At 46.6% G+C, this 22263-nt stretch overlaps 1 protein-coding gene across 1 annotated transcript in view; it reads right to left on the reverse strand.

The window, feature by feature from the left end:
• Positions 1–9138: 9138 nt before the first annotated feature.
• The window catches only part of LOC119563617 (immunoglobulin lambda-1 light chain), a 216385-nt gene continuing 203260 nt past the window's right edge, over positions 9139–22263 (reverse strand). Inside the window, exons 5-9 of the mRNA XM_043527487.1 lie at positions 20915–20972; positions 13938–14228; positions 12410–12472; positions 10395–10511; positions 9139–9911 (exon numbers count right to left, since the gene is read on the reverse strand). Of these exons, the coding sequence (XP_043383422.1) occupies positions 10396–10511; positions 12410–12472; positions 13938–14228; positions 20915–20972 (528 nt within the window). The 3' untranslated portion in view covers positions 9139–9911; position 10395. The remainder of the gene's footprint in view (positions 9912–10394; positions 10512–12409; positions 12473–13937; positions 14229–20914; positions 20973–22263) is intronic.

Consider the following 22263-nt stretch of genomic DNA (forward strand, 5'->3'; position numbering starts at 1 on the left):
AGCCAAAACCTCATTTTCCCGGGTGCTGGAGGGGAAAGTTCTCAGGGGACTGGCTGGTGACTGCACAGACCCAGGGGGCTGCGGATTGTGTCTCCGGGTGCAGCCTGGGCAGAGAATGGGGCAGATTTAAACAGGAAACTGTCTCCCTGATTTGCATGCCCCGCTCCTCATAAAACACGTGAAACGCCTTCCCTTAGTGATCTCATTAGTTGCCCTCCGGTTCTGAGAGAAGGACGAGGGAGGGGGAGGGGTAGCGCCCTGGCCCAAATCCCCCTGAAATCAAAGGAGCCTCAGGGAGTCGGGTTTCGGGTAATTACATTATTTTGGAACCTAAACCCTCATCACTGTCTCTGGCATTTAGGCTGTGAAATTTAAGCCACTTCTAAAAATAGGATTTAGGCTCTCAGGTCATTGAAATTGTTTCCCCGTTTGTCCAATGGGAATTTTATTTCTCTACTTTAAGATTCGCTGATGAATGTGAGACGCAGAGATACTGAAGTGATGCGGCCCTTAAAACACCTGTCCTAGATTAAATTAATCGCGTGGCAACAGTGGATATTGACACGCACCTGGATTTGGCAGCTGTTTCTCTTTCAGCTATTCCGCTCTTACTACAAGCCCTGTGGGTATGCCCCTTCGTTAGAGAATGTTTGTAATCACACGCTGCGGGCCGTCACAACCTTTTAAACAAGGACAGTTCTGCTTTCCCCCGCGGCTGCCCCTTGCCTTGGGAGGGGGGAACTTGGGTAAAGCTACTTCAGTGTTTCCCTTCCTAGCAGAGGAGGATTTTAGGAGAGCTTTGAAGCGAAGAAAAATACTTGACGACTGGTAGGCTGCTCTTTTGCTGAGGTCACTGCCCATAATGCTGGTCAATATTGTCACATTGGTTCCTTCCCCCGCGTCTCTCTGTAGGTTCCCATCTGTTGTCTTACATTGAGTTCCTAAGCTGCCTGGGGCTCCGGCGGTTTGATCTGTGTTTGTGCAGCGCCTCGCACAACAGAGCTCCGATCCATGGCTCTGGTTCCTAGGGGCCACACACAAAATAATAAACCAATAATTGACTTCACTTGGAGCAGTAGGAGGAGCTCGTCCCCCATGCCTGAGAGGAGCAAGTAAAATACACCTACGAGTTAGTGCTTAAGTGTTTTCCTTTGCCTCACTCACAGGCTGGGAAAGGAAGACAAGCCGCAGGACAGACAACCCGTCTCCTTTTGCAGGCGTTTCTTCTCCGGTTGTCAGTCTTGCGGATGCAGGGGAAGGAGGACAACGGAGGGAGACCAGCCGGTCTCCTGCTGTGTGTAGCTGCAGGGCGCCTCCTGCTGGGGGCTTCTTTTCATTAAATTAACACCGGGGGAGGTTTGTGTCCGAGTTCAGACTCAGACCGGCTTCCCCTCACCGTGTCCCTCGCCCAGGGATACACCGCGGTGTCCTCGGGGCTCAGGCTGCCCCTGTGTAGGTAGACGCTGGAGCTGTCCTTGGAGGCTGTGAATCGCCCCTGGGCTGCCGGCGAGTAGCTGTTGCTGGACGAGGAATAAGAGTAGATCAGCCAGTCCAGCCCCTTTCCCGGAGCCTGTGGGACCCAGCTCATCCCATGGCTGCTGAGAGCAAAGCCCCTCACGGTACAGGTCAGCTTAGTGGATTCCCCGGATTTCTTAATCTCCGGGCTGGCCTGGGTCAGAACCACCTGTGCCCGGGCCCCTGGGGAGAAACAAAGCGGGCTGTTAAAAGTAATGTTTAAAAAGATCAAGTAAGTTAGCGAGATAGATACGATAGCGGGAAGGAGACGCCTCGGTCTCTAGAAAGATATTGGTCTAATAAGCCCCTCGCGTGACTCCCCGGATCTCACTGTCTTTCCACGCAGGATGACTTGTACAGGGGATTTTCTCACGCCCTTGCATTTAGGAGCACAACTCTGTTCTGAAGACTGTAACCCCGACCAGACCTTTCCCAGGGGCCTGATGGAGCCACTGGAGATGGTGCTTATTCGTGTTATACCCAGACACGACACAGTCCAGAGTAATGGGACTCCCTGGCTCTGCACGGGCAGGACTTGGCTGGGTTAAAGTGGCCGTGGCCACAGAGCCTGTTAAAGAAACACAAATGGAGAAACTGGCCTATCCCATCACACCAGTGAGCCAGCTAATCTCCAACAGACCTCTCAGAGGATGGTGCAAGACACCTTGGATGTGGGCTGTTACAAAATAAACCTGTCAGAGTTTGGTGTAAGCAGAAAAGCATTGACCCACTGACACCATCAAACCCTTGGGGAGATGAAAAAAAAAAACCAGCCTTACAAGAGGCTGCACCTCACTGCTCACCTGACAGGATGCACCAGGCCACAACCCAAAGACAACTTAGCTACAGCATGACTGCTGCTGACCTTTGCGTTAACACAACAGGTTGGTGTCAGATATTGCGGCTGACTGACAGGGCATGTATCATCCCATGTTTTTATATCTCTCAAGGCAGGCAAATCATTGTGCATTTCAGAATTGTCCTTTCTCCGATCTGTCTTCCTTCTCCCCCACCCCAACCCCCAGATTCTTGGGCTTAAAGCCTGGGAAGTGGCCTTTGGAGATTTGGCTTCAGGCAGGAAGTTTGAAAAGTGCTTAATGGACAGGTGCCCAAGCCCCATTAAAATTCAGTCACAGCCGGGTATCTAAAATCCCCTTATACTCCTTTCAAACCTCCAGCCCTTCCATAAGAACATATATAAGAATGGCCAGACCAAAGGTCCATCTAGCCCAGTATCCTGTCTTCTGACAGTGGCCTGTGCCAGGTGCCCCAGAGGGAGTGAACAGAACAGGGAATCACCAAGTGAGTCATCCCCTGTCGCCCATTCCCAGCTTCTGGCAAACAGAGGCTAGGGACACCATCCCTGCCCATCCTGGCTCATAGCCATTGATGGACCTATCCTCCATGAATTTATCTAGTTCTCTTTTGAACCCTGTTATAGTCTTGGCCTTCACAACATCCTCTGGCAAGGAGTTCCACAGGTTGACTGTGCGTTGTGTGAAGAAATAATTCCTTCGGTTTGATTTAAACCTGCTGCCTATTCATTTCATTGAGTGACTCCTAGTTCTTGTGTTATGAGAAGGAGTAAATAACACTTCCTTATGTACTTTTTCCACACCACTCATGATTTCCTAAACCTCTATCATATCCTCCCCCCCCCACCCCCACGCAGTCATCCCCTTTCCAAGCTGAAAAGAAAGAACACACACAGTGTCTTTGCCCTTTGTTCAAACATACTCCTGTACGGTATAAAAGTATCAAAAAGTCAAACCCGAAGTTCTGTTGCAAACAAGGCTATATACTGGCACCTGCTGCTTGCCTTCCTTCTGCCTCTTCCATCGCCATCTCTTTCCGACTCGCCACCACCATTACTGATGGTCATAAGGGTAACTCTGTGACTTAGCACCTCTCCCAATGTGAATATGTCCCTCAAGTCCGCCAATTGCCCATGAGTTATCCCGTCTCCTTCCACGGGTGAGAGACTCACTTCTTCAAACAAAAAATAGCTTGCTTTGCTTAGGGCAACATTTGTCAACTGCAGAACAACAAAACATCTGCGGTAGCTTGTGGTGTGAACAGAAGAGTGTCCGGGTGCCTCTGTCTGACCTATTTTCCGGAGCTGTCTGAGTGAGAGAGGAAAATTGGTGTTTCTCCAGCAGAGGGGGCGATTGGCCTGTACAAAACAGTTAACCAGACTTCAAAAAGAAAAAAAAACTCTCTTCTCCACTCCGGTCCTCCAGAGACGACAACACCGGTGAGGACAGAGCAAAAAATCTTGTTCCGGACTCTCAGCTGGTTTACACAGACACAGCTCCGTGACGTGCTGATCTGGGCCATTGACTCCAGCGGAGCTACGGCCACAAACCTCGCCTAGACACTGAGAAAAAAAAACGGTCCCACAAAATCTCTGTCAAAAAGATATAAACATGGGTATCCCTCAAAGACATATAAAGGCGGGTATTTTTTGCAGACCTTACAATGAGAATGATCCTTTACATCCACTTGAAGTCTGGCAATAAACACAACCGATCTATTGGCTAAAGACACACACAGAAACACGTGTTCCCCGAAGATTCATGGATTTTAAGGCCAGGAGGCTAATCGAGTCTGACCTCTTGCATAACACTGGCTATGGAATCTCACTTCACATTTTCTGCATCAAGCTATTCACTTCTGTGTGAGCTACACAGCATAACTTTGAGAGACACATTTACTCTTGATTCAACGACTTCAGATCACGGAGAATCCATCCTTCCCCACCAGCCCTGGGCACTCTCATTGATGTCACGGCTAGTGTTCACATTTTCAAAAGGGACTGGGGATTTTGGATGCTTCGCTTTTTGGGTGCCCCTCTTGAAATGCCTAAAAAGGTGCCTGATTTGCAGAACGTGCTGAGCCTCTGCCCCCTTTAAGGTGCCTAAATATGGGCATCCAAAAATTGAGACTCCCCAGAATCACGACACAAATGTAGACTGAGAGCAGAACTTGGCCCACAGAAACCGAACCCTAAAACACGGGCAACATGTGGGCCTTTCACATCCTCAGCATATGTCACATCTGCACTAGCCGGACGTTATCGTGTGTACCTCATGCTAGGAACCCAGCCCGAAGCCAAGATGTATCTTATTATTTTATTTTATTTCCCCCCCAAGAAACACCAGTCCTACATAGAGGGACTCTGCTAGTATAAGTGTCAGCACTGCGTAAAGAATTGCAGGCCACATCCTCCGCTGATAAGAACTGACTGATTTACCGCAGCTGAAATTCTTGCTCTGAGCTTTTCCCCTAACCTAACCAACCGACCACCATATTTGCCGTTTCGGAGTTCACTCACGGCACGCGCGCAAACATGGCACCTGCACACACACCCCTATTGTGACTTCCTTTGTGAAGCGTCCTCCTGAATCCACTGCCGTCTGTAAGAAGCATTCGGAGTCACTGAGAGTCACTTTGGTTGCATCATCTTTCTGACTGATGGCTGAAAAAATTACTCAAACCCGTGTGTTAATTAAACTTTTACTGATATTATTGTGTAAGTATTGCTTTTCTTTCTTTCTTTCTTTTTACCTCCTAGTTGTTTATTTCTCACCCTTTCTTTCCAATCTGATTGTTAATCAGAACTCTGATGAACAAAGAAGTTCATTAGAGAGAGACAAGGGTGGGTGAGGTAATATCTTTTATTGGCCCAACTTCTGTGGGGGAGAGGGACAAGCTTTCGAGCCACACTTTATACACAGAAGTTCATGTGTGTTTTTTAATCAGTGAGTTCACACCTCCCAGTGGTTGTAGCAATGTGGCAAAAAGGCTGCCTTCTTCAGACATCATTGCAGTGTTAAGCTGGCATTTATTCCTTATAACTAAACAGGTCCTTGTAATGCATGTTTTCTTTCTTGATATTCACAGGCAAAGATGTTCTGTGCAATCAAGTAACACAGACACCCTCGGCTCTTACGGTGGAGATGGGGAACCAAGCGAAAATATTTTGCATTTATGCTACTACCTCTGCAAACCCTGATTTGTACTGGTACCGTCAGCTCTCTGACAACACCCTGCAGTTCATCCTATACAGGGATAACTCCCGGTCCCGGGATGCTGATTTTGCCAAGGGACGCTTCGCTGTGGAGCATGATTTAGCAGGAAAAACCTTCCACTTGCTTATATCTCCCGTGGGAAGTGAGGACGCTGCTTCCTATCACTGTGCCATCAGAGCCACGATGACACAGCCTGACTGCAGCGCTGGACAAAAACCGCCGGGAAGGGCCCTGCCTTTGCAATATGTCTCCTCCACCCTCACGTTTCAATGGGCGTTAGGCGCCTAAATGCCTGTGAAACTCTAGCGCTAAGTGGCTTCCCAAGGTCTCGCACGGGAAGTCTGTGACAGAACAGGGACCTTCGCCAAGGTTTCCCCAGGCCTAGGCCAGTGTCCTAACCTTTGGGCCACCCTGTCTTTACACGCAGTTTGCCGGTGGTTTTTGTACCTCTGTCACCAGACACTGACAGAGCTAAGGGAGTACAACCCGCTTCCGAGCATGCAGTTATATCAGAGTAAAGATGCTTTTCTCAGTATAGGTTATTCCCATACATTTACAAGGATTTTAGAACAAATATATTTATAGAGGAACAAAACCCTGTCTGTTGACCAGCCCTTAGAATTCAGCCTATGTCCTGAAGAAGGAAGGGTTCTAATCCTTCCAAAGCTCTTGTCCTTTCTGTAATCTTTGTTCTGGCAACGCTGGGTGTTCTCATTATCCATTTACATGCCCAGGGCTTTTTTCAGCCCTGCTAATTTCTTGACCTCAGTGAAATCTTGTGGCAAGGAGTTCCACAGGCCGATTGTGCACAGTGTGGCAAAGTATTTCCTAGTGAAACCTCCTGCCTGACATAGGACACAGATTTTCACCCATCTATTACTGCAGTGGAAGGGGATGTTCTTGCCTAATAAATAAGTGAAAAATAATAAACCAAGGCTGAGATACCTAAAAGGGATCTCTCTGAGCATCCAACCTTTACTCACTACCCTAAAGGAATTGCCTTTAATACACCATAAGCAATTTTATAAATAGTATTTGTGACAGAGGGCTGGGCAAAGAGTTGCTGATTCAGCCCTCTGTCAGGCCAGCTCCCATTTAGAGGAATAAATTAGAGCTGGCTGGAGGTAACCTGGCCCTAATTGGGGAGACAGAGAGAGCTGCCACCTAATTAGCCTGGGACTGTATAAAAGCCTCCGAGGCAGAAAGCCAAGGGGGGGGGGGGGAGCAGAAAGAAAGGGAAAAGACAGGGATTGGAAGCAGGGAGGCAGCTCTTCCCTCTCAAAAAAGCCAGCGGCATCTTGGGCTGTATTAGTAGGAGCTTTGCCAGCAGATCAAGGGAAGTGATTATTCCCCTCGATTCAGCACTGGTGAGGCTACATCTGGAGTACTGGACCCCTGACTACAGAAAGGATGTGGCAAATTGGAGGGAGTCCAGTGGAGGGCAATGAAAATCATTAGGGAGCTGGGGCACATGACTTATGAGGAGAGGCTGAGGAAACTGGGATTGTTTAGTCTGCAGAAGAGAAGAATGAGGGGGGATTTGATAGCTGGTTTCAACTACCTGAAAGGGGGTTCCAAAGAGGATGGAGCTAGGCTGTTCTCAGTGGTAGCAGATGACAGAACAAGGAGCAATGGTCTCAAGTTGCAGTAGGGGAGGTCTAGGTTGGATGTTAGGAAAAACTTTTTCACTTGGAGGGTGGTGAAGCACTGGAATGGGTTCCCTAGGGAGGTGGTGGAATCTCCTTCCTTAGAGGTTTTTAAGGCCTGGCTTGACAAAGCCCTGGCTGGGATAATTTAGTTGGTGTTGGTCCTGCTTTGAGCAGGGGGTTGGACTAGATGAGGTCTCATCCACCCCTGGTATTCTATCATTCTTGCCTGTAGACGGTGAAGGGCCAACTGTATAGGGTGAAACGGAGGTGGGAACAAGCTTGTGAATAAACTGCACCAGTGCTGACTAACGCCAGGGTCTCAGGGTGACTTTGTGAAACTAGCAGAGGCAGGAGCTAAGGGGGGCCCTGCCGCGCTCTGCTGCAGCATCTTACATGAGCCAACGTGGTCTGTGGTCTGTGTCTCTGTTTTCTTTTTCAAAAACGGCTGCTCCAGCACCCTGTCACCTGCTAGTTTTCTGCAGCTCAGCACCCTTTATTGCCACACTGGCGCACTGGGGTCAGCACTGACTCTGGGGGAGACCCCCTCCACTGAACCCCACATCATTCCCGGCAGCACAGCACCCCCTAGCACAATGGGACTAACATCTGTTACACGCGCTTTCTTTTCTCTCTCTCCTCCTCGCTCCAAGGAGAGCTGTGTCTGCGGTGGAGTGCTGTTTTGGAAGGGCTTTGGGGGGAGGGAGATATTTTTAAAATGTCTCATGCTGCTCTGTGTCCATGTTACAGAAGTGATCATCCTTATGACAGATGGTTCCACTTTGCCGGAGGACCACGGTCCTCATTCCAGAGCTGTAGGCTCCTTCAGGTATCCTGGGCCACGAAGCCCCATGGAGCTAACGACCGAGACCTTGAACTTGACCCTGCCCCAGAGCTCATCCTACAGCCCATCCCCTCTTAGCCTCCAACTGGGGCACTGGGGTCAGCCCTGACTCAGAGTCAGCATCAGAAAAACATCACATCAAAGACGGTGGCGGTTAAAATGTTTTTCTGAAATGAGCATGAGGCTGTTGTTTTGCATGGCGTGACTAGCTGAGCGGCTGTCACCGCAGCATCCTGCCTCGTTTGGGCGCCTGCTAGTAACTGACATAAAGCAGGGGAAGGACGGTGGGGGAGGGGATGTATTATGACTACAAATAACCCTCTGGTCCAGGTTGCTGTAGTAACTGTATCATCCAGCAAACCACCAAAAGTTATTTCCTCCTAGTGCCTTCCTGTTAGCACTGAACAGCAAAAATAACAAATGTTCTCTTCTAAACTTTGTATTTTCAATCTCTCTATCCCCATACACACCCGTCTCTCTATCTCTGTCTACCTATCCCCCTACACCCCCATCTCTCTCTCACACACACACACACACACTATCCCCTGCACACCCGTGTGCGTATGCCCACATGTATTTTTGTGTGCATCTCTGTGTCTCTTTTGGTAGGATGGAAGAATATCCAGAATATTTTGGTTGGAATTTTCCAAGGGGCCAAAGGAGTTAGATGCCCAAATCTTATTGAAAGCTACAGGGGTGGGGGCTACATGCCTTACTCCTTGAGGCCCCTTTGAAAAATCCAAACTTTTAACAATATTACTTTTTCTTCATACCACCTCTATGGTTGGACTGTGAAAAGCACTTACGTGGATTAGGAGCACAGCCCCCATTGACTTCAGTGGACTTTGTTTGCCTAACTACAAAATGCAATTTTCAAAATCCCACCCTTGGTGATGAAAGTGGGAACAGTTTTGTGCAGTGTTTTCCTTGCAAAAAGTCCACAGGCAGATGAACTCAAGTTACAGAAATTCATGGCTGTAACCCCTGGACTTCAGTGGCCATTGAATAAAATCCTTGGTGATGAGCTCAGACCCAACCACTCACCCATAACTAGAATGAATTCAGAATCGCCGAAGACAGAGGGTAAAATAAAGGGTCTTTCTTTCCCTTTGCACAATCACCTTTATTATTTCCGTAATAAGCACAGAAAGCTGCAACCACCAGTTTCATATAAATGCACAGATCTCCAAGGTGAAATGACCAGCTATCACAAATAACGTGAGTACATGTGTCGCCACACCCCCACCTGGTGTATGTCAGCACAGCTCTGTTGAAGTCAACTGAGTTGCACCAATTTATACCAGTGACAGACCTGGTGCAAATTTTCTACACTAAAATGATAAATGCTTCAGCTATGAATGGATTTCCTAAGCAATAAACCAGTATTTTTATATAGTGAAAAAAATCAAACTGAGATTCTGCAAAGCTGCCTAAGGGATTTGGAAGCCTCAATGTAATACTGTGGTAGGGAAACTTCCTGCTAAATATTCCTATTAAACAGAAGACTGAAGAAGAATACAAGTACTTACTATCTTGTTATACGTCAGTTAAGAGTCAGAACTAACTAGCAATGAAGGGAATGGGGAACAGAAAGAAATGAATAATTTAAAACATGGAAAAGAAGATCTAGGGACAAATCCCAAGAAGGTGATAATTGGTATAGATGTATTAAAGTCGCCGATTGACAGCAGCTGGGGATGCGGCCCATTGACTCGGAGGGCACGACAGGCCATTTACACCAGCTGGGGATTTGTTCCAACTCCCTCCAATAGCATTACATTGGTTTATACCAGTTGGGAATCCGCCCCAACTGAAGTCGCTGGCACTGGTCCCAGTCTCCTGTCTTCAGCCCGTTGCTAGTTCACTCCTCACAACCTATGAAAATGACAGATCTGTGCTTAGACATTCTGGACACTGTTCATTTCACTAGGACCATCACCCTGGGGTCTACACTCTGGTGATGATCTGTAATGGCTGATGTCCCAGATTCTGACTCAGGAGATCTGTGCTGGATTCCCAGGCTTTCTGTGTGACTTTGGGCACCGTAGGCCAACATTTCCAAAAGCAGCCTCTCATTCTGGGTGCCTGACCCCATGGCCCTGCTTTCTGAAGGCTACTGAGAATCTGCATCCGCAAATGGAATCAGTGGGTGTGCAGACAATTTATACCAGTTGGGGATCTGGTCCATCGCTTCCAGTGGAGTTACAGCTGAATTATACCAGCTGGAGATCGGCCCAGTGACTCCCATTGGCTTTCAATGGGATTTTGTATCCCAAAACTCCCATAAGTCCTTTGAAAATCCCTAACAGTGACCCCCCCAAGTCCCTGAATGGACACAATAATAGTAAGAGTTCCTACCTCAGAAAATGAACAACTTGACCGTCATAAGCATGTTGAAGGCGATGCTTTTGGCAAGCAGAACTCGCAGGCCCAGCACAGTCACTGACAGCATGTTCACTTTTTCCATGTTTGGCTCTGTGGGGAAAAAAAGGAGGGAGGGACCTTCTTGGATCAAATGCTTTATATCAGCAGAAAGTGGGAAACACCTCAATAAAAATTATATGAAAGGAAGAAAGAAAGACTTTGTACAGATAGGTAAAGTAGCATTTCTTTATTTTATTCAGACTATGCTTTTCATTTGTATTCAGCCCATGTGTGACGCTGGCAGGCCAGATGCCAGTTCTTGCCCAGGCTGCAGGCATTAGCTAAGAACTGACAAACTCATAGCTGGAGACCAGACCAGGTCACCTCTTTGTTAGTTTTGCTCAAAATAGGTATTAGTCTTCTCAGAATGTCTCCAGGATTTAGAGTTTAGGAGATGCTTGTAAGGTGCTGAATGCATCAGTCTCACTTGCCATGGCTGTAAGAAAAGATGTAAGTTTTGCTTTATAACTTGAAAAATGTTTGCCTTGAATTTACAACCTCTGCCCATTCAGATGCACCATCACACTCAGATGGGCCACCAAGAACCTTTGCAATACAAATGATTGTGTAGTGGCCCCATCGCACCCGAGAAATTCTACTTGCAAGGAAGCTGGTCCTGTGGGCTTGGAAGCTGAATGAAGGAAATAAAACAAGTCCACCAGAAAATTTGCCCTCTTTTTAGCTGTTTGAACACTGAAGGGCAGAGAGTTCTGCCTCCTTGGTCTGCCCTGAAAACACTTTGAATTGACAGATCAGTGCAACTCTGCCACTCTTAGGATTAGCCGGTAATTAACTGGTGTGTCTATGTTTGCTTGCTTTAGCCTGGAGATAACTCTCTTATTCCTTTTTCCTCCTTAACAAACCTTTCAATAGTTTATTACAGGATTGGCTACAGGCGTTGTCTTTGCTGTAAGATCCAGGGTACCAATTGTTCTAGGTGTAAGTGGCTGGTCTCTTGGGACTCGAAGCAACCTGAGTGTGGTGCGACTTTTGGTGTAAGTGACCATTTATCACTCAGTCCCATTTGTCTGGGTGGCAAGATAGATTGGAGCATCAAAAGGGACTGTCTGTGACTCCATGGTGAGACTGGTACAGTGATCCAGGAGTTCACATTTGGTACTGAGTTGGTGAAATCTTATTATACAACCCACCACCAGTCTGGGGTGTCTGCCCTGTTTTTGACAGTCTGCCCTGAAGTAGGTCCTCATGGTCACGAGCCACCCCGGACAGCGTGACTCCGTGAATAACTGGGGCCCTCCCAAATTCACAGTCCATTTTGGTCAATTTCACAGTCATAGAATTTTAAAAACCTGAAATTTCGTTGTGTTGTAGCGGAAGGGCTCCCGACCCAAAAGTGGGCTGGGGGGGGGGCGGTTGCAAGGCAATTGCTGCGGGGGCGGGGGGGTCATGGTATTACCACCTCCATGGCTGTGCTGCTGGTGATGGCAGGGCTGCCTTCAGAGCTGGGCTCCCAGCCAGCAGCCACAGAGCGTCCTACCGCCCTGGGAGGTTCTCGGAGGTGGGTCTGACTCTGCCCTGGGAGCGGTCCCTCTTGGGGAAAAGGAAGTCCTATCCCTCCCCAGCCCGGTCCGGGCTAGCAGCTGGAGCTGGGCACATGGCAAGAGCTCCCTGCCCTGCCCCTCCCCTACACTAAGCAGATGTCACGGGTGAGACCAGAGTTCACGGGGGAGAGAGCAGATTTCACAGTCCCTGATGTGTTTTTGGCCCTGAATTTGGTCGGGCCCTATGAATAACGTTTGTGGGTCACCAGCGCTGCTGCGTGGAAAGAGCAACTACAAACTGACAGTGTTCCATAAAGAGTCAAAAGTTAAACATTATTTTTCAACTGAGAAATTCCATTCTCAAATATCTGCATTGAATCCACACCCTCAAACAAACATCATTCCACTGGCCCTTTATTATATTTCCTTTTATTTTTCGTAACTAACCTTCGGAAGTGGAATTTGAAGGTTCACACCACTGAGTGTTATTGATTGGGGCCTGAATGGGAGCTGTCGAAAGAGAGAGAAATGAAAATAGAGCTCAATTAAAACAATTATGAAACAAATGATAAATACAACCTCCCCAGTAATGAGTGAATGGAAATGCCTGAAAATCAGGCTGAAATTAACTTTTGAACTGGTCACACATTTTTTTGATTTTTCCCCACAGAAAAAGTCGACATTTTGTCAAAACAACACAACATTGTGTTTTGGTGTTCAGCGACCAAAACCCAAACAATTCTGGCCCAAAAGTCTAGCTGAAAACTGAAAAAAAAAAAAAAAAAATCAGCTAAAACCAGCCCAGAACAAAAGCCTTTTGGGGGGAAAACATCTCTTTTTCTTTCCTGACTAAAAATAAAAAATATTCTCAAAATGCCGACACTTTCTGTAAAAATCCATGCTTCAAAAAATCCTATTTTCCACCAAGGAAAGGTTTTGAAACAAAATACTTGAAAAGCCCTCATTAATTTGACGGAACAAAGTGCTTTTTCCATTAAACTCCGAATCCAACTCTCACTCGTGTCAATAGGAGACTTTACATGGCGTTGGATCACAAGTTAAAGTTGAGATTTGGAGTCCCAATTCCCATTTAAGTAAATGAGAGTTCAACATCCAAATCCATGAGGTGGCTGTGAAAATCTAAGCCATAAGAGAAATATTTTCAACTAGCACCGGCTGAAAAATGTAAAGACACTTTTACCAAGAAAAAGTTACATTTTGAAGTTAGTTTCATTTCTAAGTTCAAAACCGAGCCAGGCTTTATTTTTTAAAACTTTATCATGGTCTTTCTTTTTTAAAAAAAATCAAAAATATAATCCAAATAGTTATCAAAAGTTTTGTTTAGCTAAACTCCACTTTACATTTCTGAAAATTCCAATCACAGTTTCAATAATATTGTCGAGAATGTTTTCCTTAAAAACTTTGATTAAAATGACACACAATTATTCATGAAAGACTAAATGGGGAATTTTTTTCATGTTCTTAAAAGGTCACTTTTCAACACAGAAACATTGAGTTTGACACATTTCCCACCTAGGGTTAGATTTACAAAGGTGACTAAAGATGCAGTCAGGTGCCTTATGTAACGCCTTATGTGGGCGTTAGGTGTCTAGACGCTGTTTGAAATGTCACAGGGGGGTGAGATTTTTTTAAGGGATTTAGGCACCTAGTTGGACTTTTTAAAAACATCTAAGTTCCTAACACCCACTGGGAGCCTAGGTACCGTTAAAAATCTGGCCCTAAATGAGTTAGGAAGGAACTGCTTAGGTGCTTTTGAAAGCCCTTCTGTGCACCTCTCTGTGTGTTTGGGCACCGAAACACCACTGGACATCTGCCTCCTAGCTCCCATTAGAAATTCTCTCCAGCATTCCTGGGGAGGGGTGGGTATCCTTGAATTTAGGACTACGACGCCCCGTGAAATAGGGTGCATCTGGAAAGCGATGATAACTTTCACATTTGGACCATATAACTGTACCTGATTGAGGCTCTGTCTGGTTAATATAGACTTTTTCGTGTTCAACAAAGCACTTCACTTCTTCATTAGGTTCAACCTTGACCACCTGGATCATGCTGTATTTCCCATTGGAAGAGAGAATGCCTTCTTTCGATTTGTATACAACCTCTTTCTCTTGACTCATGCTTACGCTTATGTTCCTGGGGTAGAAATCCTTAACTAAACAAGCCGCCGTCAACTTGTTGCCATCGTTTTCTCTTGGCTTTGTCGATTTCACAACAAAGACAGATGGAGAGGAAATCTCTGGATGTTCTGAAAACAAATAATTGAGGGTTATAATTTAGTTAGATTAAACTCTAAAGGGAGGGAGAGTTAGGTTAAGGATCATAGAATAAAGTTATGGACTATGGAGTCTCTCGCCTCTGGGTCAGATATAGCAATGGAAAGTTTCGGGTATGGTGATGGGATATAGAGCGCTACATCTCCAAATTGCGGGTTTGGATACAAGCCCTGCTGATGGTAATTGGCGAAAATATCACCTGAGGTATTTTTTAAAGACCGTAATTCTAGGTGCAACTTTCACTCGCTGGAATCCTTGCTGAAAATATCAGCCAGAGGTGCTGAAGGCGGAAGGGACCACAGAAGACAGAGACGGGGAGAGAGATGGGAAGGAAGGCTGTGATTTTCAAAGGACACTAAAGGAGTTGTGCACTCAAAAGCCCAGCCTGAAAACTCAAGAGTGGACATTTATATGAATATCAAAAACAACCCCCATGTTCCCTAGGTCCGTAACACCTACTTATATTGGTGAGAACTCACATGCATCACTAGCCTCTCCTGTCTGAGTAAGAGCTTCAGTCTTTAACAAGTGGGCCTTAACATTAGCAAACTCCGTACACCTGTAGCATAAAACTCAACAGTATAATTTAATCCTGCATTGGCGTCATCTTGGCACCTGGTCTGAAATTATAAATGCCCACGCGGGAAGGTCCCTCATGTTCCGCCGCTTTTTGATGTGGCCAAACCACATCAGGATCGCAATAACGGTAAGAAAGAAAGTTATGCCAGTGGGTGACCGATTCTGCTCTCTTTACTCCTGGCTCTACAAGGAGTCATGACTCTACTTCAGGAGTAAAGTACCACTCCTAGGAACGGTGGCAAAACCCCAAAATCCTTTAGTAATTCACAGTTACCGAGTTCAACAGGGGCTTTTGCAACTCTGCTAAGAGTTATAACGATATTTTGCAACTCTCAGGGCACCTTTTAAAGGCGTTTCCCATGTGCGAGTGGATGAGGGAACACAACCCTCTCTGGAGACGTGTTATTATGGGCACCTTAAAAGCAAGCAAATCTGATTTCCTCAGACCACTTCATGCTGGTGTCTCAAAATGTTTCATGAAGGTGACTATCCAGGAAACCTAGGGAACGTGGAATGGCATGAGGGGTGCAGGGGCCCTGTCAGTGCCTGCAATCTGCTCATGGCCAGGGTTGTCTGAGGTGGGAAGTAGATGTTGACAATTTTGTAAATATGAAGGAAAACCAAGTTGCATCTGGTATAAACCCACACTGCTGCACTGAAGTCAGTGGGACCAAACACCAGCCGGTGTCAATCAGCCATAGGGCAATGGGATTCAGTGGGGTGGTGTGAAGTGACCTAATAGCGCTAGTCTATCCATGGGCCAAATCCCCCCCGGTGTCAATCAGCCCCGGCACTCAGTTCAGTGGGAAGCCTTTCCGTTTACACCAGCTAGAGCGCAGTAATAGCCCCAACAGCGATGGATTTCCACACTAATTGTGCTGCTTTTCCATTTGTGTCTCCAGGATATTCTGTTAATTTACCTTACTATAAAAAAACCAGGTACATGCCACAGCTCTTCTCTGCTCTCGGGCCTATCCTGTTCTCCTGACAGCCCGACTCCGTGATCTCGGTCTAGTGCAGACTGACTGGCAGCCCTGTGTGTGAACAAGCCCGACTGTGCAAACGGAGCCCTCAGAACCGTCGTGCGAAATGCCATCTAAGAGCTCGTCAGACCAGCCTCCTATCCACTTATAGTCATAAAAATCATCAAAGCCGGACTCTCCCCACACTTCCCCAGTGGGAACACGATTCATTGGAATGGTGTCACTCCGGATTTAGGAGGGGATAATCTGGCTCAGCATGCCCCATTATCTAGGCACTGGAAACAACGGGTCAGACTCCTGGATGATCTAGAGCCAGCGTGGCTGCACTGAAGGCAGAGCTGGGCCGGTTTGCACCAGCTGAGGACCCGGAGCAACGCCGCCAACCGACATGGAGAAGAGAACAAAACTGACACTTACTGGGCTCAACAGAAAGCCTCGTGCCTTTGCCAAAAGTCAGGGCTCTGGTCTCCCATGCACAGTGCTGCAGGGCCAGACACACAACTCCAGCGCCTGCTCTCAGAGTGACTTCAGAGGCAGCCTGATTTGCACCCGTGTAATGGAGACGCTACATATGCATTGGCCTGAGGCAATGGGAATCAAACATTATCTACAATACAACCTAGCTGTTCCTTACTGGGCTCAACCAAAAGCTTAACGCCACGTCCAAATGTCCCACCGGCAGCCTTGCAAACCCAGCGCTTTCTCGCCAGTCATATCACTGCAGAGTTTGTCCTAAACCCTACTGAACAGGAAGCCTCTCACATCACTTCAGTCTGAAAATTCAGCTGATTGTAACTACTTCTCGGCCTCACATCGAACCAGTAGAAACAGGGACATCTGTTTCAACTGTGTCTCCATTTTCCTGGCTTGGAAATGCCCTCCCTTTTCTTTCCCAGGAAGAATTCTCTTAACTTTTAGCAATAACATTATCAAAAGGGCTATACAAATGTCTCATAGCCTCAAAACATGAAGGTTTCAGGAAAGGAAAAATGTCAGTCAAAATCTCAATTTAAAACATGATTCAATGTATCGTTCAAAATTACAAAAAAGAACCCTGAATGTTTTCAAAGCAGCTGATAGATTTGAACCTAATGGGGTTGGGGGGGAAATGTTTATTTTCAATTTTTTAAAAAGTTGGTCAAAAATTTCCAGCCAGCTATATTTATTAGTGGGCCTGCTTTCCATTCAGCCCGGAGAGCATTCTTCTCCAGTGCAATGAAAAAACGGTATTAACAGTGGGAATGAAAACGGGGAGGGGGGGGGGGGTGTTATATATATATAAACGTTCTCTTTGTACCTCTTTGTAGCCCCAGAACAGCCAGGGAGGGAACAGTTCCTTTATTTCTCTCTCTTTTTTGAAAGGAAAAATGAATGTAATGCTGGGAAAAGGTGGAGACTAAAGGGTGAGAGAGATGAACACTTACTTGGTTCCACAGTCAAAGTCGTGCCTTTCCCAAATATTAAATAATCAGCACTTCGCACACTGTGTGACAAGGCTCTTCAAAAAGAAAAACAGATTGGAAAGTGCTCTGAAATCTGTGAATTTCTGGATTACATTCTGGAATCTAAGGGCCAAATTCTGAGAACTTTACTCACATTGAGTAGCATCTTAGTGTGTGCATGGCCCTGCTAAAATCAAGGCAGTGATTTGCAGAGTAAGGGATTCAGGAACATCAGGGTGTCACTGTCTTGGCCCAAAGCTGGAATTTTCAAAGGAACTGTAAGGATTTAGGTGTCCGATTCCCATTGATAGTAAATTAGATCTGGGCGCCAAGGTCCCTTAGGCTCCTTGCAAGACCCCAGCCTTCACTCTCAGTTTAAGAAAAGCCTTCAAACTTTTTTTTGCCCCCGCTCACCTGGCTGGACTGTGAGTTTAGTCCCATTTCCAAACGTGAGCTTCACGGTGGTAAACACACTGCTAAATTCTCACCCCGAGTCCCAGCCCCGTGTCGGGCACCTGCAGCTTGTCTCTGGCACGCACCTAGCCCGGACCAACTGCTCTTCCATTCCCACGGAAAAGGGTTAATTCCTCTCCTAACAAAGGGGAAATGGCTGGGTACGAACCTTCCAGCTCTACTGAGGCGTGGCGATCATCTAGGGAGGTATTTTGAAGGTTGACAAATACTCCCTAATATTTTACACCTGGCTAAAACACTTGATGGGAAATGAAGCATACACTACACCGCCACGTTGAGGGTCTCAAAGATTTGGGCACCTAATTCCTGTTCATATTAATGACCATTTAGCATCCAAATCCACTAAGAGGCTTTGAAAGTGTCAGCCCTAAAGAACAATCTCTGCCAACTGAGAGAAGTTTCCAGCATCCTTTTGGTCTTAAGTTATTTGCAAGGAAAAGCTTTTGAAACTCCACCCCCACAACACACTCTGGTCGTCTCCGGGGTGAATTCTCAACCAATAATGGTAACAGATAATGCCTGGCTCTCCTACAATGCTTCCCATACACGAATCTCGGAGAGCTTTGCAATGGAGATAAGGTCTCATTATCCTCAGTTCACAGATGGAGAAACGGAATCGCATTTAGGACTTGCCCAAACTCACCCCACAGACACTTGTTACCTTAAGGTGAGGGCTCAGGATTAGGTCTAAGGAGGGGATTTTCAAAGGTGCCTCAGAGAACTAGGTGCTGAAAACAGTGGGACTTGTGCGCCTAACTCACCTAGGCTCTTTTACAAAGCCCCGGCATAGCCACACAGGCCAAGGTTCGGGTGCCGAGCCCGAGGCTCCAGAACCCTTATTTGGATGGCTGGATAAGCGGCTTCTCCCCTGAGCGCACAACGGCCCCTGCCCCAGTTCTCCGCCTTGGAGACGGCCCTGAGCAGCGCCGAGCTCCAGGGCCGCGGCCGGACGCGCAGCGCTGTTAAAAGTCACCCCGTTTAACGAGGGGGCAAAGCAGATGCCTGGGCCCCTAACTTCAGTCACCTGAATGCGAAAAAATTCTTAGCCCCGGGAGATGATGATTCCGAGACCTTAAAACACAACAAATACACACTGGGTCCCACTGTGAGCCGGGCCCCGCCGCCGAAGAGGAGAGCTGTTGGACACCGTTACACGCGGCAGTACAAACCCGGGTTGCCTCGCTAGCCCTCTTCTGTGTGCGGTTCTCGGTGCAGGATCACAGCTCGGCTCCAGACCCCGAGAGCGGCGCCGCTTTCTCCGCGGGGAGCCCCTTGGGGGCGTTTTCTGAGCTCCGCGCGGCCAAGGCGCTGAGCCGCGGGCCAGCTGCGCTGCGGGCGCAACGGAACTGGGACAGATGCTCGGGGGGGGCAGGTTGGCACCGCTGTGTCAAAGAGATCAGAAGGGCTAAAGCAGCCCTTGGGTGCATAAAAGGGGGGAGAGAAAGTTTATTTTACCCTCTGCTGGAATCCTGTGTCCAGCTCTGGTGTTCCCAATTCAAGAAAGAGGTTGATAAATTGGAGAGGGATCGGAGACGAGCCAGGGGAATGATGAACGGATTAGAAAACACGTTTATAGCGATAGAATAAGGGACCTCAACCTGTTCATCGCAACAAAGAGATGGCTAAGGGGTGTCTGATCACCGTTTCTAGGTATCTACATAGGAAACAAACATCTGATCATGGGTTTTTCAATGTAGCAGAAAGCGGTTTAACATGATCCAATGGCTGGAAGTTGATAAATGCAGATTGGAAATGAGGTGTATAGTTTAACACTGAGGGCAATTAACCAGTGGAGCAGTTTACCAAGGGATTTTCCAGCACTGCCAATTTTTAAGTCAAGAAGGGATGTTTCTTTAAAAGATATTCTATGGGAATTATTTTGGGGAAGTTCTGTGGCGGGTGATATTCAGGATGTCAGATTAAATGATCACAGTGGCCCCTTCTGGATTTGTAATCTGAGGCTCTGTAAAATCGACAGGGCTTTGGCAATTTACACCACCCGAGATTCCTGTCCGATTGACTTCTCTGTAGTTATGTCAATTTACACCAGCTGCTGATCTGGCCCAGTGACTGAGGAGCTGGGGATCTTCTCCCACTGACTTCAAATGAGCTACATCCATTTACACCAGGTGAGCATTTGGCCTCACGGATTTCTCTTGATTGACACCAGCTGGAGAGCTGGCCAGTCTGATTGTAATGAAAGTGGACAAGCAGATATTTTCATGCTAGGAATTCACTCGACTGGGTTTTAACAGCAACAAGGACACAAATGGTATACACGTTTCCTAGATTCACTAATGAACGCAATTGCTTGTACCTGCCACCTCAAGGCAATGTTTTATCACTTTTTTTAACGGTGTTCTCGGGGGAAAAAAATCAAGATGAAACAAGATTGTTAAAAAATACAAACATTCAGTCAGAATATTAGGCTTCTCCCTATATCCAACTATTCCTTAACCCACCCCACCAAACAAGGTTTTAAATATACAGCTGTATGTCTGACTGGACGCTTTCTGTGCTGTGTTCATGGAGGAGAGGTTTTTCAAAGTGCCAAGGGAACTGTGCTCCTAGCTTTCTTCAGCATTTTTTGGAAATCTCCTTCATGGAGCATGCAAAAGGTTGAAAACATACCACGTTGCCTAGGGGATTTGGACACCCAAATCCTGTCATTTTAATGGGAATTGGGTTTTCAAGGGTAACAGTTTCAAAAGCACCCACAAGCTAGATTTGTAAAGGTATTTAGGTTAATTTAGGCTGGTTTTATAGGTATTTCAAGATGTAGATAGGCACTTGGTGGGGATTTCAAACCTGTCGAGATGCATTGCTTTCAATGGGAGTTAGATATGTAGGTGCTTTTGAAAAATCTTACTAGGCACCTTTCAACAGCCTTTATCACCTAAATACATTTAAATCTGTATCATAGGAGCTGAAGCCTCATTGAAAGTCGATGGGACTGACTGAAAATCATTAAGTATCTACGTGATTTCAGGGGAAGTTAGGCACATAAGACTTTTGAGCATCTAAGCCTTGGCTGCTTTTGAAAATTTTACCCATAATCAACCAAGGATTGTTCTGCTGTCAGTTTCTATACACAGCTGGATATTTCTGAGCAATAAAATCAACCTTTCCACCACTTTACCCTTCCCCAAAAGCTCAAAAATACACTTGATAAATACTTACGTGGTTCAACTTTCAGCTGAGTGCCTTTCCCAAAGATCATGGGCCATGTGTTAACACACTTCAAATGGTCCCTACAAAAACTTACGTGTTCCATCTCTCTCAGAGGAATGCTGGAACTCCATGAACTGACTCACAAACCCCAGATCTTTTCCCTTTAAATTAGAGCCCCACTTTCCAAAACAAAAAGCAAAAACCACCACCTAATCCAACTTCTTCAGTTTACACCCAAGAAACTCCAGACAAAGAAATCCAGCAACCAGCTGTAAAGTGGTTCCTTTGACTCACTCCATATTTCAACCCTCTCTGAAAGTTTTAATTACTTTTCTAAAACAACCTTAAATTTCCTGGGTGACATTTTCCCCATCGGCTGGGCAATTTGGACATCCAATTCCCATCCATTCTGAAGGAACTTGGACATCCCAGTTGCTTAGGCAGTTTTCAAAACTTCACCCTGAGGTTATTGAGCCATTATTTCAGGAACATGAAAAACACTCACGCTTCCTTTTGTGGATGAATTACTTACTTGGTTCCACGGTCACTTTGGTGCCTTTCCCGAAAATCAGTTGTGCATACTCCACAGAGTTAGAGAGTCATCGCAAAACCCACCTCGCACATCAGCATTGAACCCTGGGGCCTGCGTTCTGAGACTGACCTAAAACCGTGCAAATCCACGGAACTTCAGTGGCGCTGAGGCATTTTTACACCAAATCTGGCCCAGATTACCAGACCCTGAGCTAGTGTGTGCCGGTGTAACGCCATCGACTTCAGTAGAGCTACACCAATAGATACGAGCCAAGGATCTAGACCACTGGCTCCACTGCGGCTATGCAGATATGCACCAGCTCGGGATCGGGCCCACTTACTCCAATAGAGCCACACCCAATGTACACCGGGGAGGCATCTGGCCCTTTGACTCCTATGGCGTGAAGCTGGTTTACACCTGTTGGGATTATGGGCCATTCGGTCCAATGGAGCTGTGCAATGCATCTGAGCATCCAGAACTGAGTCTTCAGCTGGCAAGAAAATCCTCTCAAACCCCAGAAAGCAAAATCATTTCTTTGTGGAACCACGTAGCAATGCTCCCCTTCCCTTCTAGTGTAATTTTAAACATACAAAGCTTTGTACTTACCTGGTTTTACTTTGACAGTGGTCCCTTTTCCGAAGATGAGTTTATCTGTATCCACGTTGTTTGCAGCCTGCAGAAGAATAGGTCTCTAGAGGAGCTCCATAGACATGCCAAGACAGAGGACTAAAAACAGGACTTTATCCTTACAAGACACATTATTCAAAGCCAGGAAGTGTGTATCATGTCCTATTTCTGCTAAAAATTAGAAAAAAATCATTCTGTA

The sequence above is a fragment of the Chelonia mydas genome, chromosome 13, assembly GCF_015237465.2.
Source record: "Chelonia mydas isolate rCheMyd1 chromosome 13, rCheMyd1.pri.v2, whole genome shotgun sequence".
Lineage (NCBI taxonomy): Eukaryota > Metazoa > Chordata > Testudines > Cheloniidae > Chelonia > Chelonia mydas.